Below are 16556 nucleotides of genomic sequence, written 5' to 3'. Positions count from 1 at the left end.
TTAGAGTGAGCAGCCAGAGTGTGAGCATGCAAGTATGTAGACGGTTAATTAGATAGTTTAAGTTCAATGTTCTTGTTATCCATCTTGATGTGTTTCAATTCAATGTTTGTTTGTGACTTTCGGCTTTTCCCGGTTAGGGGTCGCCACAGCGGAACTCCGGTCCACTAATGATTGGCAGTTGATTTTTTACGTACCGGCTTGCCAGGCCTGACGCACAACCTTCAACAAAGGTACACCCATTCACGCATGTCTCCACGCAGAAGACGCTCTAGCTGAGAATTGAACTGTGAGGCGACAATGCTACCGCAGCACCACCACCGTGGATTATTCAATAAACTACTTAAAAGAACACCCAAGTCTCTACATCTTCTTAATGTATATAAGAAGAGCGACATGGTGTCAGAATGGGATCCAGGGTCACAACGTCAAAGAAATAAACTCTCTGCAAGTAGGACCCAGGTGCAAGGCAGGAAACAGCATAAGTAGACAAAATTTCCAGCACCAAATGCAGTGTAAATCAATGAAATGAAGCTATTAAGTTAAATACATAAGTATTTATTAGATATAACAAACAACCTAGACCGGTTTCAGCCAACAGACTTTCTTCAGTGGGAAATGAACATAATAGCAGATAAGCAGTGACACACATATATATATTGAGTCATCCAATAGGATTCTTCCCAAAGTGATCTTCCCAACATTCAAATTGTTTCCTGTATGGAAAATGAAAAGGTAATATAAAAGTTATACTAAAAATCAACCACACAGTTACTGTCCATTGTGATTAATAAAAATTAAAATAAACATATAATATTCTTATAAGTTATCATTGCAAAATGCTCGAAGTTCCATAATTATATTTATGGTTGACCTATCCAGATCGAAACTGAACATCAACCTCTTGCTACTATTTTGAGAAAGCCTATACATACAGATGCAGCTAGACGTATGAGGTATGATGCTCAAATTGCAAAACTACAATTTCAGTCTTGTTTACACAAAAGGCAAACTTCTTTATCTTGCTGATACTTTATCCAGCTTGCCCAGAAAAAACACAGAACAGCATAACAATGAGCAGCTTGATTTGGAAGTCATGGAAATGAGAATTTTTTTCTTCCACACATCTTGATGAGCTCAGAACTCACACAGCTTCAGATACAATTCTTCAGAAGATCAACCACTTTATCAGCTGAGGATGACCTTCAAAGCAATATTGTTTACCAGTAGAAGTGCAACCATATTTTCCATACAAAGATGAGATTTTGCCATACAATGGTATCATCATGAAAGGTTCTAAAGTGATTGTTCCGAAGTCCTTGCAACAAGACTACATTAATATCTTGCATTGTGGCAACCCAGGAACTGATTCTACCAAAAGAAGGGTGAGACATCTAGAATTTTGGCCTTCTATGTCAAGAGATATCGAGAAAATACCTTCATCTTATTCAGTTTGTAATAGTACAAAATTGCATCCACAGAAAGAACCACTTCAGTTAAGCCAGATTCCTGAACTACCTTGGTCGGCAGTAGCCAAAGATATCTTTGAGTGGAATAGTCAACATTACTTGGTGTTAAGTATGAAAGTCAACGGGCACAAAGGTTCCAAACACAGCAATCCTTTATTGAGAGTAAACAAACAAGGTAAGCGCTTTCACGGATCATTCTCCGCTTCATCAGACCATCATATATTACGTACAATCACTGGCAAACTATTTAAATGTTAAACAACCAATCAAAGAGGAGTACGAAAGAAAAAAATAAAATAATAAACACATTCAAGCATGCACTAAAATTACTTGGTGTTAGTAGACTCAAATTGGTTTGAGACTGACCTACTTCCCAACCTAACTTCCAGTACTATCATTACTAAGTTGAAGCAACATTTTTCTGTCCATGGTAGTCCGCACAGAGTTATTTTGGACAATGGTGTACAGTTTACAAGTTGACAGTTCAACAGATTTGCAGAAGCATGGGACTTTGTTCATATTACGAAGACTCCTGAATACCCTCAGTCAAATGGCTTGGCTGAAAGTGCAGTTCAAAGTGCAAAACAGTTGTTAGAGGTATCCAGTCATAACAATACTGATGTTTTTCTCAACTTGTTAAACCTCAGAAACATTCCTTGTGCTAAACGTCTTGGTTCACTTGCCCAGAGACGTATGTTGAGACAAACTAGAATAACACTACCAATCAGCAGTAATTTGTTGGTTCCATGTGCTAAAAACAGCAAAACCCCAACTGTTGAAAAAGCATTTGTCCCAGACGTCTTACTACAATAAAACCAGCAAACCACTCAGTTCACTGAAAAAAGGGGAGATAGTGAGGATGCAGATGTCAAAATGTTTTGATTGCATTGGATTTGAGAAAAGTTTGTGTCAAGAGCCCAGATCATACATTGTGGAATCACAAAGAATGGAGTTCAGATGAAATTGGAAGCATTTGTTGCCAGTGCCCGAACCAGTGTTACAGCATCTTGCCTGTGACAAAGAATCTAGTTCTCAGAGTGACTTGTCCAATGTTCCTGTTCTAGAGAACATTCCATCAGAAATCCCCATTCCTGAGAAAATCCCTGAAACTCCTCAAGTAGTACATTCCTCAGTGACTATTCCTGTTGCTAAACCCAGTCCTGTTATGTCACAAGATCAGGTCACATCCTGAAACCTACTTCCAGATACACAGCAACCTGGACATGACTGTCATTTTTATTAGTGTCTGTATAATTGCATGCCTATTGAAATGTTATTGTTTATATGAGACAGCTCAGTAAAGAGGGAGGATGTCGATCAGTGTGTGTGATATACCTTTAAGAAGCTTTCCAGTCAGTCAGCACATGCATCTAAGTACTGAACACGTGCAAGCAAAAGTTGCATTTAGAGTGAATAGCTAGAGTGTGAAGATGCAAGTATGTAGTCAGTCAGTTAGTTTGTTTAAGTTCAATATTCTTGCTATCCATCCTGATGTGTTTGTATTCAGTAAACTACTTAAAAGAACACCCAAGCATCAACATCTTCTTAATGTATGTAAGAAGAGCAAAACCTGGACTAGCTCTCCCCTTTCACCTGCTCTTTTCCCTTTTCTATATCAAGTATTTCCTTCCCCTTCCTCCTTCTTCTCCCTCTAAGCTGCTGGTGTCAGTCTTTCTTTGCTTGTCAATACCATTTCTCACCCTTAGCTTTTTCTTTCATTTATTTGGTCCCAAAAGTTTATTACATTTCACTATACCAAAACAAATTATTTAACCTTGCTATTCCTTGTATTTCTACACAAGTACTAGATGCATTTTTTATTGTAGATTTTATGTATTATGCTATTTCTTGTATTTCTACATATGTATTATATGCATTTTTATTGTAGATTTTATGTATTTTAAGTTTTTATATTGTGCACCATATATATTCCTCAAACTGTCTTCTGTACAAGTACAGCATTGTATCTGTGGAGCTTTTCTCCCTGGGCCTTGGCTGAAAACGGGCCAGCTTAGGCTCAGTCAGACTCTCCCGATAAACAAATGGAAATAAATAAATAATAAATAATGGTATTTTCTTTGCACCTTCTTCCTAAACAAGGAAGACTATTTAAAAAGCTAGCAACTGTTATTTCAGTGGCCTTGACCTACATAACCCCACAATGACAGCTTGACGATTATAAGGGAATACTTAGGTCAAGGTCATTCAAATAACAGTTGTTGTTTTTTAACAAGAGCTTTTACACTTGAAATAATTATTTCCATTTTTAGTGTATTTTTATAATGTAGTTACCTTATAGCTTGCTTTATGCTTGAAGTACCGTTTAACTTATGTATGCATTATTAATGCTCTGGTGTACTTATGATGTCCACTAATTAAGTACAGAGAAAACAAAAGAAATTATTTACTGTAGATTTAATCTGAGATGTTTGGGGTCAACCTTTTTATTTTATTTTCCTGTGATTAAAAGTCTATTACTCCATTTCAGCATTTTTATTAGTTTTGCTTTTTCAATAGACATTACTGAAGTCAGGAATTTATCTTTCCATGTCTCCACTGACCAGTAGGGTAGTAATAAAAATATTCAGTCATAACAAGAGTCACTGCTAGCATATGTGTATGCATGTGTGTTCATGTGTGCATATTCCCATGTTTATGTGTGGGAGAGTTAAAGAAAATTTTAAGGAAACTTAAGCTGTATATTAAATAGTACCTGTTGCTTATCCAGTATTCATTGTTAAAGTCTATTTGTGATTTTGTTAGTAAAATACAACAGCAGAGTTCTGAACAGAGTATTATTTGTTTTGACAGGAAGTGATGGGTCATTCACTATAAACAGCACATCTGGAGCTATTATTGTACAAGATCACACAAGTCAGCTGAAAAAGGATGTCTACCAACTTCAAATCCAGGTATTGTATGAGTAACATTAAACACTACCACACTACCTCCTAAAAATAATTTGTGTTACATTAAGTGCATAAATCTTACATAAAGGGATTATGTGTGTCATCACAGAATCATAGAAAGTACAAAACAGATGGGCTATGTGGTCATTTAGCCCTTGCCAGTACGCACCCTTAGATATTTTCTCCTTTTTCAAGGAGAGATTAGCCAGTTATACCCGAGGTGAATTTATGAAAACCCATCCAATTGTCTAATTCCTTCTTAAAGGAAGACAGCATGTCACATTGCTTGAACTGTGAAAAAAATTTATTCCAAAGAAGGGGACTGGTCACTCCATGACAAATCTCTCTCTCCACCGTGATTTGATTATTTGCTGAAGCAAATTCATATCTCTGGTTCTGCTGTTGTCAAGACTATCTGATTTGTGGATAAATAAGAGGTCTCAGAATACTGGATCCCTAATGTCCCCCAAAACAAGTCACCCCTATGGAGTCTGCAGGACACCAGATAGATGGACAAAGACTCCAGCCTGTCTTGATAGATCAGGTCCTTTAGTCCCATAATATTTTTTTGTCAGGAATCTTCAAGGTCTCTCTGTCTGCTTGATGTGTTTAGTAAGATATATCCCAAAGGTGGTATTGCATTCTATGATGAACCTGATCAGTGCAGAATATGGAAGGGTTAGGACTTCTTTGGACTTAGAGGAAATACTCTTTGTTATCAGCGGAGCCAAACTGCTGTATTTCCTGATAAATGTTGCAGTGTGATGGTCAAAGAACAGAGAGTTTTCTATACATGTTCCAAGGTGTCTTGCACTATCTTCATTTTTGTGTGTAGTATTTTCTATACTCTAAGCTGGGTAGAGGGCTCATTTGTCAGCCTATTTTCAGTTCATCAGCTATTAACAAAGTATATGTTCAGTTTGTAGCTTCTGCATGTCAGAAAGGGATTCAAGTATAACATCTGGTTTACATTCATTGGCAAACCTGGTGGCAGACGGACAGGCAGACACCAGTTATACCAAATACCAGAGTTCCTAAGTTTTCAATTGGAGATCAGAGAAGTATAGGCAGAATTACAAAGGTGTCAATATGGAATCATGTGGTATTCCAGTGTTTTTTTTCATGCTGTATGAGGACATGCCTGCTACCCTCACACTTTGGGTTCCATCCCTCAGCCAATTTGCTATCCATCTAGTTAAATAGGGATTGATTTGTAGAGCATTTCCATGTTGGTAATGTTGGCATGTGGTACTGTATCAAATGCACTGGCAAGATCTAAGTATGCTGTTTGGACAACATGACTACAGTTTACAGCTTACATTACCCTCTCAAAAAAAATTACCAGAGTCATTAGACAGGCTCTACCCTTAACAAAGCCAAACTACTTGGGGGGGGGGGTCAAGTCTTATAATTTTATATTGTAATTTATTATGTCTGTTATGACCACTTCTGGGGCCTTGCTGATGGTTCTTTAATTCCTGGACTCCATGATGGGGGTGGGGGGTCCTTTGTTTTGAATCATTACAAATGCTGTGTGTGAGTCTGCTAGCCCAGCTAGCTGGAATTTTGTAAATAATTCTATGTCATTTGTGAATATTAATATGATTCGTATGGTTGTCTTACAAATGTAAGAAAACTATATGTTATGTGGATATTAAACTACTGGTGCAGAAGTGTGTGTTGAACTGTATGTTATGTACTGAGCTTCACAAATGTAACCACAGTGCATCCTACTTGAAAAGAACAGAAATGAATATAAACTATGTGCCTATGCAAATGTATGTTTTGATGGTAGAGGCTGGAACATACAGAGTTAACTTGCAAACCCTCAAGAGAAGCAAAGAGTTTACGACTGTGTTTATCTCAGTTTCAAGGAGACATGATGTCTACAGCTAGAGGTTTTTTTCTATTGTCTGGAAACAGAAATAATTACAGGTTTCAAATGTAAACATGTTTAACTGTTTTACGACTTCAGGTTCTAGGCAAACTTCTGAGTGATAAGTATTTTTCACAGGGAAATGTTAAATTCTGTTGGTATCTGTTAGCCTAGGAACTGAAGACAAGTGACAAATTGTGATGTCATCCTGGCTAACCCAGCAGTAATGTTGATATTAATTTGGGAACTCTCTCAGAGACTGTGTATTTTGTATCTTGTCTTTGGACCTGAAAACATCCATTTAGCACTTCTCATCTATATTTGCCTTGCTCTGTATGTAAGATTTAGGTATAGTATTTCTTATAGAGATAGATAGGAATATAGTAAAGATTAGTTTAGATGTTTCTGTATTTATTTGAGACTGTTCTGCAATGTTGTTTTAAAATATTTCCTGTGATTCTGAACTTTGAAGTGACTATGTCTGTTATTGAGTATTGTCTTGTTCTTTTATTATTATTTATTATTAAATATATTTAAACCTCTTAATTGTGGCTGGTTTGTTTAGAGATATTTAAGCTCTTAGTGTACTAGCATATGTATTTTGTGACACTCTATGGGCCACTCCAATAGCCTTGCTGTTGGTCACACTTACCATATGGATAATAGTAACATCACACAGTAGGATTAGCCACCCTTTGGGAAGGGCCTTAAAGTAGTTGATAAGAGGTTCTGGTGGCAGTGCTAACTACCTTATGGTCTGGGCAAAAGGGGACATAGCTAGTAAACCTGTGCCAGCCTTTCCCAGGTGTGTGTTTGTGCATAAATCAAATCCCAGAAGTGTGTGTGTGTGTGTGTGTGTGTGTGTGTGTGTGTGTGTGTGTGTGTGTGTGTGTGTGTCAGCTACTTGGGCAGGGGCACGAAGCACTGGTTGGACAGAGAAAGTGCTGGGAGGACTTGGCTTGGAACCCTGGCTAAGGACTCAACTCTATAGCTGTGCCAGTAGGGGAGTTTTATTGGGGATCTGGAGAAAGAGACAGAAACCAGCCACAGACTATGATCTCTGTGTGCTTTTTAAGAGAAATTGTACTTTACTGTGTGTGTACTTGCCATCTTCCCAATGTGCACGTCCCTCACTGGTGCTAGTGGTGAGGATTGAGACTCCTTGATTACTGGGCCAGTTCTGGGGTGTCATACTATGCAACAAACCATGGGGACAAAGCCAGTGGATAAACTCAGGTTGAATAGGTGTTGGAGTGTGTCCACCAGCACATGTTTAGTGATATTTATCAGGCAGCCTGGTATGTAATCAGGTCCCATACAGGATGTACTTTTTGTTTTGGAAAGTACTTTTAACAATTGTTCTTTTATAATGATAGATTTTTTTTTCTTATGCAGTCAGTCTAAGTGATGCAAACTTTTCAATTCCATTCTTATTACTTTATTGCTTAATATTAATTTTTAAGCAGTTTGTATCATGTTTAGTCATTGGTGATCAAATTGTCATTGGTCATTACAGATACATTTCTTTTATTTTACTTTTGACTATTTATGAAAATATGGCAGAAACATGAAAACTAAAAAAGTTATAAATATGTGTTGTAAAATTATTTAAAACAGCAAAGAATAAATGTAATGTAAATTGAAAAAAGGGAAGGGACAAAATAACTCCAAGGGTCCTAAGAAAGGAGAGAAAAGTAGAAGTTATAGTAAATATGGGGGGAAAAAAGAAAATGTTGTGTCTTGTCAAACTAAAAATAAAGGTAATTAGCATATAAATATGTTCTAGAAATGGAAATGTAGGTCCTGTAGTAATCATTCTGACCAAGACAATTTTGAATTGTTGATTCCCAAACAACTCCTGTGAATGGATAAATAATATATGTCATGATTCATAGGCCACTGTTAAATGTCATGTTTTCTTAATAATCTCTGCCACTAAAAATCTGCAGGCAAGTCTACCAACAGAGAGCTTAGCTGACAGCTGGCGTCCAGGATCATAAACAGATGCAATTTTAAGAAAAAAATACCTGTTGTGCAGGGAAGCATGTAGTGTGAGTACAGTTCCATATTTAATATTTAAGTTTTCTTTAAATGCAACACTTTTGGATTTGATAAAAATACATCAGTTGTTGAAATGTATTTATTTCTGAGGCATATCTAAGTTAGAAATAGAAATGATAGAAACATAATTATTAAATTTGCAAAATAAGTATGCCCATGTATAATACTGTAGATGTGGATTAGTAAGTTTAAGTGTAATTTTAAGTTTAATAATTGTTTGTGTATCCAAAGAATATAAATGCTTGAATTTAGTGCTCTCAGGATTTTAAGTCAAGATACATGCAATGTACAAAATAACCTAAAATCAGGTCACATGTCATAGCCTGTTGGAGATAGGATTCAAAAAGGCTTTTCATGCTGGGGAATTCTTAACTCTGACATTTTCTCCATTGCAGTAACTGGTTCTGATTCAGAGACTGCTCTACCTCAGAGGTTTTCCCCTCAATGGGGTCTCAGCATGAAGGGAGAGCTTGCAAGCAGAGCTGCATACTAATGCATCAGTCAGTGCTAATGCTAATTAAGTACTCTTCCCCTGGCTACATCCCACACTCCTGATTTGCTCAGCTATTGATTCAGAGAATTGTTTGGCTGAGTAAAATTTTAGGCCTCATGGCTGGCTGCATACTATTCCAAGATGTTGCACTTTTTCTTTTTTTTCTTTTAAGTGCTTTTCTTCTTTTCACTGTTTAAATCCCCTAAAATAACCCAACTGAACAAACATGCAGTACTAAAAGGCAAGGTGCAGTGCATGAATATGGCAGGCCTTGAGCAGCATTAACATGCCTCAAAGCATGCCTATTTCTTCACATTTGAGTTTTTCATGTTTATTTGCAGTTATCATGATGCATGCCTCTTAAACTATTTTTTTTCTGGGAGCAAATGGGAGAAAACAAGGTACACTGAGTGATTGCGAGCAGGCATGAGTGGTGTTATCATCATGGCATATGTCACTTATCCCTTCTTTGTAAGAGCAAATGGGAAAAGTTGAACTCTGAAACGAGACTTGACAGGGACTTGATGGAAGCTTTTAAATGGTGTGTAAAGTAAAAACAAATGGAGATGTAGAAAGTTTTTGCAAAGTGTGTGTGTGTGTGTGTGTGTGTGTGTGTGTGTGTGTGTGTGTGTGTGTGTGAGTGCGTCCCTTCTCCTGCATTGTTCACAAAGCCACTCAGACTTGCTCCTAAACTAGCCCTGGGATTGTGTTTAATTACTAATTTAAATCCACTGTAATTTACATTATTTTTTAAATGAAGTGATATACAAAACAAAAATTTAACTAATAAGCTATGTACTTGATATTTGAATAGTGTGGAGCTTGAGTGTACTTTGGAAATGTGACAAATTAGAGTAGTTTATCTTAAATCCTATTATTTCATGAACTGAGAAAAAATTATAAAAATTATATTAACTTTCACTTTTGTCATGCATAGTTAAAATACATAAATAATAAATCATTCATGTATGAAATTAATATGCATGTTGTACTGTCTATCATTTTACATTGAAGAACAGCATCTAAAAGTAGCATTTTTTTTTATATCCAAAATAAATAGTATTAAGCAATAACACATGAGTGCATATGGGTATATCAGGCTTTACCCATGGTTCGCATGGTTTGATCACAAGGGCAAAATTAAAGTGATTATACAAAGCCAGCCATGGGTAAATCCTGATATACCCACACCCACAAGTGGGTTATTGCTATTATACAATGACATTATTAAAGAAAGAAATTGCTTACCTTTCTTAAGTAATGTCTTTCTATAACAGCGCTGTTGTGTTCTTACTTGTTTACTGATGCATTGTGCATGTGTATGAGAAGTGCAACCCATATTTGCACAGTACAGGAGAAGTAATGGAGAAAAAATAATCTTAGTTGCTGTTTTTTTTTTTTCCTGTTGAGATTTTATGAGAGACAGTGCAAAAATAGAAGGAAACTCAGGTGCGTTTCTATGTCCTTATTATTGAGAACATATTTGATTTTTCTTCTGCTTTGCACTGTCTCTCAGCATATTCCAGCAGAAAGTCCAGATGCTCAATGGTTCTTCAGTGGCTGGACTTAATTCTGTTGATGTATGTTCAATTTACAACTGATAAGCTGGCTGGGCTGTCCAATCAGCATGATTGTTTTTGAATACAAATGAGCCATCATGCTGTTGTGAAGCCATAATGCCACAGGCCATAGTTGAAAATGGTTGAAGGACTAGACAAGCCATGTCGTTAGCAACACTGAAAAAGATAAACAAACAAACAAATAAATAAATAAAGGAGAGGAAGGCTGTATCATTTGAGAAAACATACCGTATAAAGAACTGGAAAATAAAGTGAATCTGGATTTGACAAAGTCAACAACCTTGAATTTAAGAGACAAAACAATCGAAGAGGATAGGGAGATATTAATGAAGATGAACTTTGAAGATATCAGCAAACAAGTTAGGAATAAACTAGAGAAAAGGAAGTATGAGAAGGGAGATTATAAGCAAAAAAAATGTAATCATGATTGGGGACTGAGTTAGTGGAGATTATAGGGGGCAATGTTACAGCAAACAACTCAAATACAGCAAGAACTAAGCTGGTTCCCAAATGTGGACATGATTAGGAAGGGGCAAATATATTGCTCATCAAGTGAGGTAGTTATATGTGTATTGTTATGTGTGAAAGAAGATGAAGGAGTGATGTATATTTTAAAGGGGGTGAAAGCATTCATCTTCTCTGATAATCTAATATGTTTTGTGTTATGACATACAGTTTTAGCTGTGTTTGAGAATCAAATAAATAACTTGGAAGCTTCAATTCTAATTGAGTGAAATGATCTACCTCATTGGTAATAATACAGAAGCTTTTTAACTCTATGGATGATTGATTAAGGAAACAAGTACATTAAAAGTTCTGCAGAGTAGGGGAAATAAGCTGAAAGTTTAAGATTAAGACATAGAGTTAAAAACAGGGAGGGTGGATGAGTCAATGAGTTACTATTTCCTGAAATCAGAATCTATTCTACCCTAAGCCTCTCAAGAAATTATAATTATGGAATACCTTATAAGTTAAAAAGAGTGTTATTTCAGAAGGTATCCCAAATTAAGTATAACATAAACCTTACTTTAGGCCAACAGGTCATGCATTAGGTGTCATGTTGATATAGTGCATACTGATTTACTATCATAATCACGAAACCACTTCCATCGAGTGGTCACGATGTTGAACTAAAATATTGAAAATCACAACATCGAACAGGCACAGCACCAAAACTGGTAATATCAACCCATCCAAATTTGACAAAGTTGACATTACCCAGCATACCTTCCCCTCCCAGTCAATACCAACAAACATTTTCCCCATGTGGGGGGCTGCACCCCTCACAACCCCTGATAATTATATATACAAACTCCGAGATCACACTACAGTGAGGAAATGACTACATTTCCCGATCCCCACTGTACCGCGATCCCAATGCAGACTGTTGACCTCACAATAGTGAATGCACACTAGCATTCGCTGTTGTAACGTCGACCATTTTTGGTTCGGCCTTCCGTGAACTTAGAAACTTGCCTTTCAACTATCCCAGTTTGACAGAATGCCATCCAACAACATGATAATAAACCTGTATACCACATGTGTCTTTCCTCAATTGCAAGTGGCTGTGCCACAGTTAGATGATCTGGACATATATTGGACAGACAGGTCCCAAAACAATGGGAGAGAAGGAGAGGTGTCATATTGACTATTGAATCTATTACAGTGAAATAATTTGGAGACTGATAATTCACTATATATTGTCTCATTGAACATTGCTTGAAGTCCCCTGACATTATAGTTATCAAAGAAACCTGATTTACAGATAAGGATCATATAAGAATTCAAAATTATGACACATTTGCAGTGACAGCTGTTAAAAAATAGAAATATGGGAGACCTAGTGGGCAGCTAATCAAATTAATAAATGCTCTAGGGTTTAAGAAATTGGTTGGTCATTAGGTTGAAGGGAAATAAAGGTCCTTTGGTATATATTCAATATTCTGAAAATCAGTACTGCAACCAAAATACTATAATCTAGCCATCTAACTTTTATAAAAATTCCAGTATATGTTTATTTACTTCTGAATTACTTTTAAACAAGCAGGAACTTGCAAGATCCTACCACTTTCCTGAAATTTGGAGTAAAGGATACCGACCTGTGAATGCATGTAAGAGTCATAATTAACAACTCTTTTTTTTTTCAAACACCTTTATTGAATTACCACTTGTGACATATGCAATTTTGCATTCATATAAAAGTAATCAAACTATATCAACATAAACATTATGCTTCATAAATATTGCTACATATCATATAACCTAAGCAATATTACATAAATTATTCATTATTAAATTATTTCTTTTTTAAACAAGAAACATCTTCATTAAACCATCACTTATACATAGGCAAACATACATTTATATAAATGAAAACAAACCACACAGACACACTCCTAATCGCAAGCATTTTACATCACAAACCATACTGACACACTCCTACAGTCCCAGTAGCAAACATTATACATCACTTATAATCTATCCAATCTTTCAAACTCAAAAATTACATAGCTCATTTAAGTCCTGCTGCCTTTTAGGTCTCATTCCTTCCTTTTATGTATTATTTCCACAATTCCCATGTTTCTTATGTAGTTTGCTGTTACGCTTTTCTAAATATATCAATTCAAGTTGTTTTATCTCTGTTACTATATTCACTACTTCCAGTATAGTTGGTTTAGATTCTGAATTCCATTTTGTAGTAATTGCTTTTTTGGCAGCCACCATTATTAGATACAAGAAGGCCTTACCATGTCTAGGTAATTCCAATTCTGTATCATAGCTCAGAAAAATTATCTCCCTCATCAGACCATTCTGTCAACCCAGCATGTCTGACAGTGCAGGGAAACCTTAAACTCCGCTAACTCACCCCACTCCCAGAAAATATGATCCCAATTACCACTTTCTTCCCCTTCACACCTCCAACATTTTCTGTCTAACTGAGGAAAAATTCTCTGGAGTCTACTTGGGATATAAAAATATCTATGTAAAGATTTCCAGACAAAAATCCTAGATTTTGTTGCATATTTGGGAGGCATTGATATATATCCTCCCATTGTTTCTTTGTGAATTGCTTATCCAATCTCTCTTCCCAATCCTTTCTTATCTCATCTGATTGATTCTTATAGTTACTGTGCAATGTTTTATATGCTCTACTAATTATTCCTTTTTTAATGACAGCTTCTGTTCTAGATTCTATTAAAAACTCTACCAGTGCTGGCCTTTTGTTTAGTAGCCACTATTTCTTTCTCTTTGCCTATACTCACAATCAACAACTTTTTATTCCTCAGTAGTGTTGTCATTCATACCTCTCAACATCAAATTTTTCTTCTGTTCAGACAGACAGCAAACTGTGCTAAAGGTATTGTTTTATTTTAGACTAAGCCTTGTTCCAGAAGGATAACAAGTTGTATAGCCATCAGATTCCCAGTCTTGCCTGGGACATATTTTGCTAAATTAAAATAACAATAGAAAACTGCCCAATTAAAATTGTGCTTTTTTATTCAGTTAACAAAAGGACAAGCAAGAAATTATAACAGTATGGCATTTTAGGGCTTGTTAATGTGCATTCCCCCACCTGGTGTTGATTACATGTATCTTTCCTCAAGGATTGCACAGCCTTACTTAAGTACCTTTAGTGTTAAATCGGCATTAAAATCATTAACAAATTTCAAACAAAAATGGATCTGCCATTGCTCTCATCCTCCCTGAATATAGCCATCTAACTTATTGTACCTCCTTCCTTCCACCCTCCCTGCCTCCTACTTATCTCTTCACTCTCCCTTATCCTACTCCTTCCTTCTTCCTTCCTTCTATTATCCCTACACTTCCCTTTTCCTTACCTTCTCCGTAATAACCTCTTCATACATGGTTACTCCTTCAGTTCTTAATCATTTGTTTTTCATTCCTGCTGTTCCTTTTCGTTTTGACTTTGTTAATGTACAGTACGTAGAGTCTAGTGTAGAATTATCATTTTAAATTTTTTAAATTTGTTTATATAACTTAGCTTATTATTACTACTGTATTATTATGGAGATTTTCTCCCCGGGACTCTGCTGAAAACACGGCTCTGGGTCAGTCAGACATTCCCAGTCAAAAAATGTAAAATAAATAAATAAAAATTAAACAAAAGGACTTCACTACAGTTCCACCATATTGAAGAAATGAGATTAAAATGTTGGGATCCCAAGACACTTCTTGCTCTCCACTCCAGTCTGCAGTTTACTACTCCCCTTTCAAACAGTCATGGCTTTCATGATATCAGTATGACTGACTATATAATTTCAGGGCTGATGGTGCAAGGCACAGTCATTGCAAACATTCTTTTCTTTAAAGGAACCACCTGAAACTTTGCGGCACCATGGTATTTTAAGATAAATTTTGGAATTTCCCAGCAAATGCAGGACTGAGCACTAACAGGAAAAAAAAGTGAAAGCAAATAGAGGTAATGTCATTGGACAGAGGAGCATCTGAGAGATATCTGGGAGTCTTTCTGCCTTTTACTTATTATTGTTATTTTTTTAAGTAAAGAAACATGGAGACTCTGCTGCTGTGTTTCTGTATTTAAAGAAAAATAAATGAGAGAAAGATGCCCTTAGCCGAGCAGGGCTCGAAGTGGCATCCTAGATCGCCTATGCATAATACTGGCCTTGGTTCAGCATAAGTAGATAGTTTGACCAAAAGAGTCTGCAGGCATTCAGAAACCTTAGGGTTTAGCATTTCTTAAGGTGTAATTTACATATAATCCATGGGGCTCCTTCAAAAGAGGTTAAATATATCAAACAGTAAAATGTGGTTTATGTGGAGTCTTTTTTTTTTATTGGTTTCTCTGTGTGACCTTTCCCTTTGTCTTGATTATTGTTGGAATATTTTTCAGTCATACTATTGCTAAGAACATCAGATTGTTTTATACACTTAGTGAATGGTCAAACCTCCACTTATGCTGAACTGATGGGTTCATAAAACAGGTGAACCATTATTTCTACAGCTAGTGAGGTCTAGCTTTAAAGGCCTAAATGCATCCTTGAAGATTTTTTAAAAAAAGTTGAACACTTGAATGTCTTTAAGGGGTCATTTATATATATCTCATAGACATCCTGAAGGTATTATACTGTGAAGACTCTGGTTTATCTGAGGTCTTTCTATTTGTTTTTGGTCTTCCTATGTGACATTTTACATTTTGTCCCAATTTTCTTCTAAATTAGGATCTTCCTACACTGTTTGAAGTATCCATATTTATATCCAACAAAACTAGACCCCCTCCATATCTCTTCATAAGTGAATAAGTTCTAAATCATACCAAAGAACAACCCAAACCAACTCCACTTGTTTATTGATTAAGCACTTTTGTTCTTGAACACAAGAACTTCTTCAGAACAAACCAGAAATCAATTAACAAGTATAAATGCATAATGAAACTGATCACATGATTAATTAACATTAAACAAACATCCTAAAAGAAATACTGCAATAATAAAATGCCACAATAATAAAATACATGATACTTAAGCAACCTAATCCTTATAAAAATACGAATGCAAAACCATAAGACATAAACATATAAAAACTTAAAAAGCATCATAATATCTTAATCTAAGAAGAGAAGGAATAGTTAAGGATTCATTCAGCCCTTGACTGTTTACTGCATCAAGCATTAACTGCCACTTCAATTCAGCCCTACCAAGCTGTGCATCTATAATATTACCTAGAGCATCACTCTTGACTTGTAAAGAGCATTGTCCCAGTCCCCTTCAATACACACATCACACTGAATAACATTTGACTTCCATAAACATGATTGTTCACCAATCTTTATTAATTACAACCAACACATGATATAGGTGAGGATAACATCCATGTAACATTAAAATAGGACAGCGTGACCCCACTCATCCTGACCAGTAAGCAGCGTCCTTACCTCTGCATGCTTATTTAATTATCAAGCAGTGTCCAACCACTCACTTTCCTTTCCCAGCTCATTGAAATGAACTTCCAACACCAGAGGGGGAACATAAGAGGGCAAGCCTGCCCCTCTTCTCCGCCCATCAGCCTGACCAGGCTGTTCCCCCTCTTTCTGACCAAACTTCTAACAACCTAACTACCATTAAAAGGCAGTAAGCCAAACATCATTCGGTGCAACCCATCCTGCCTACCCAAACTGTATCCATGCCATCA

At 36.2% G+C, this 16556-nt stretch overlaps 1 protein-coding gene across 5 annotated transcripts in view; it reads left to right on the top strand.

The window, feature by feature from the left end:
* Positions 1-16556, top strand: part of CDHR1 (cadherin related family member 1) — a 532835-nt gene that overhangs the window by 218137 nt on the left and 298142 nt on the right. For all 5 annotated transcript variants that reach the window (XM_044056525.1, XM_044056524.1, XM_044056526.1 and 2 more), the window contains one exon: positions 4278-4378. In XM_044056525.1, the coding sequence (XP_043912460.1) occupies positions 4278-4378 (101 nt within the window). The remainder of the gene's footprint in view (positions 1-4277; positions 4379-16556) is intronic.

This window comes from Protopterus annectens, chromosome 14.part0 (genome assembly GCF_019279795.1).
Source record: "Protopterus annectens isolate FY-2018-M chromosome 14.part0, PAN1.0, whole genome shotgun sequence".
NCBI lineage: Eukaryota > Metazoa > Chordata > Ceratodontiformes > Protopteridae > Protopterus > Protopterus annectens.
Note: the sequence above shows the minus strand (reverse complement) of the source record. Positions and strands in the feature narration are given on the sequence as shown.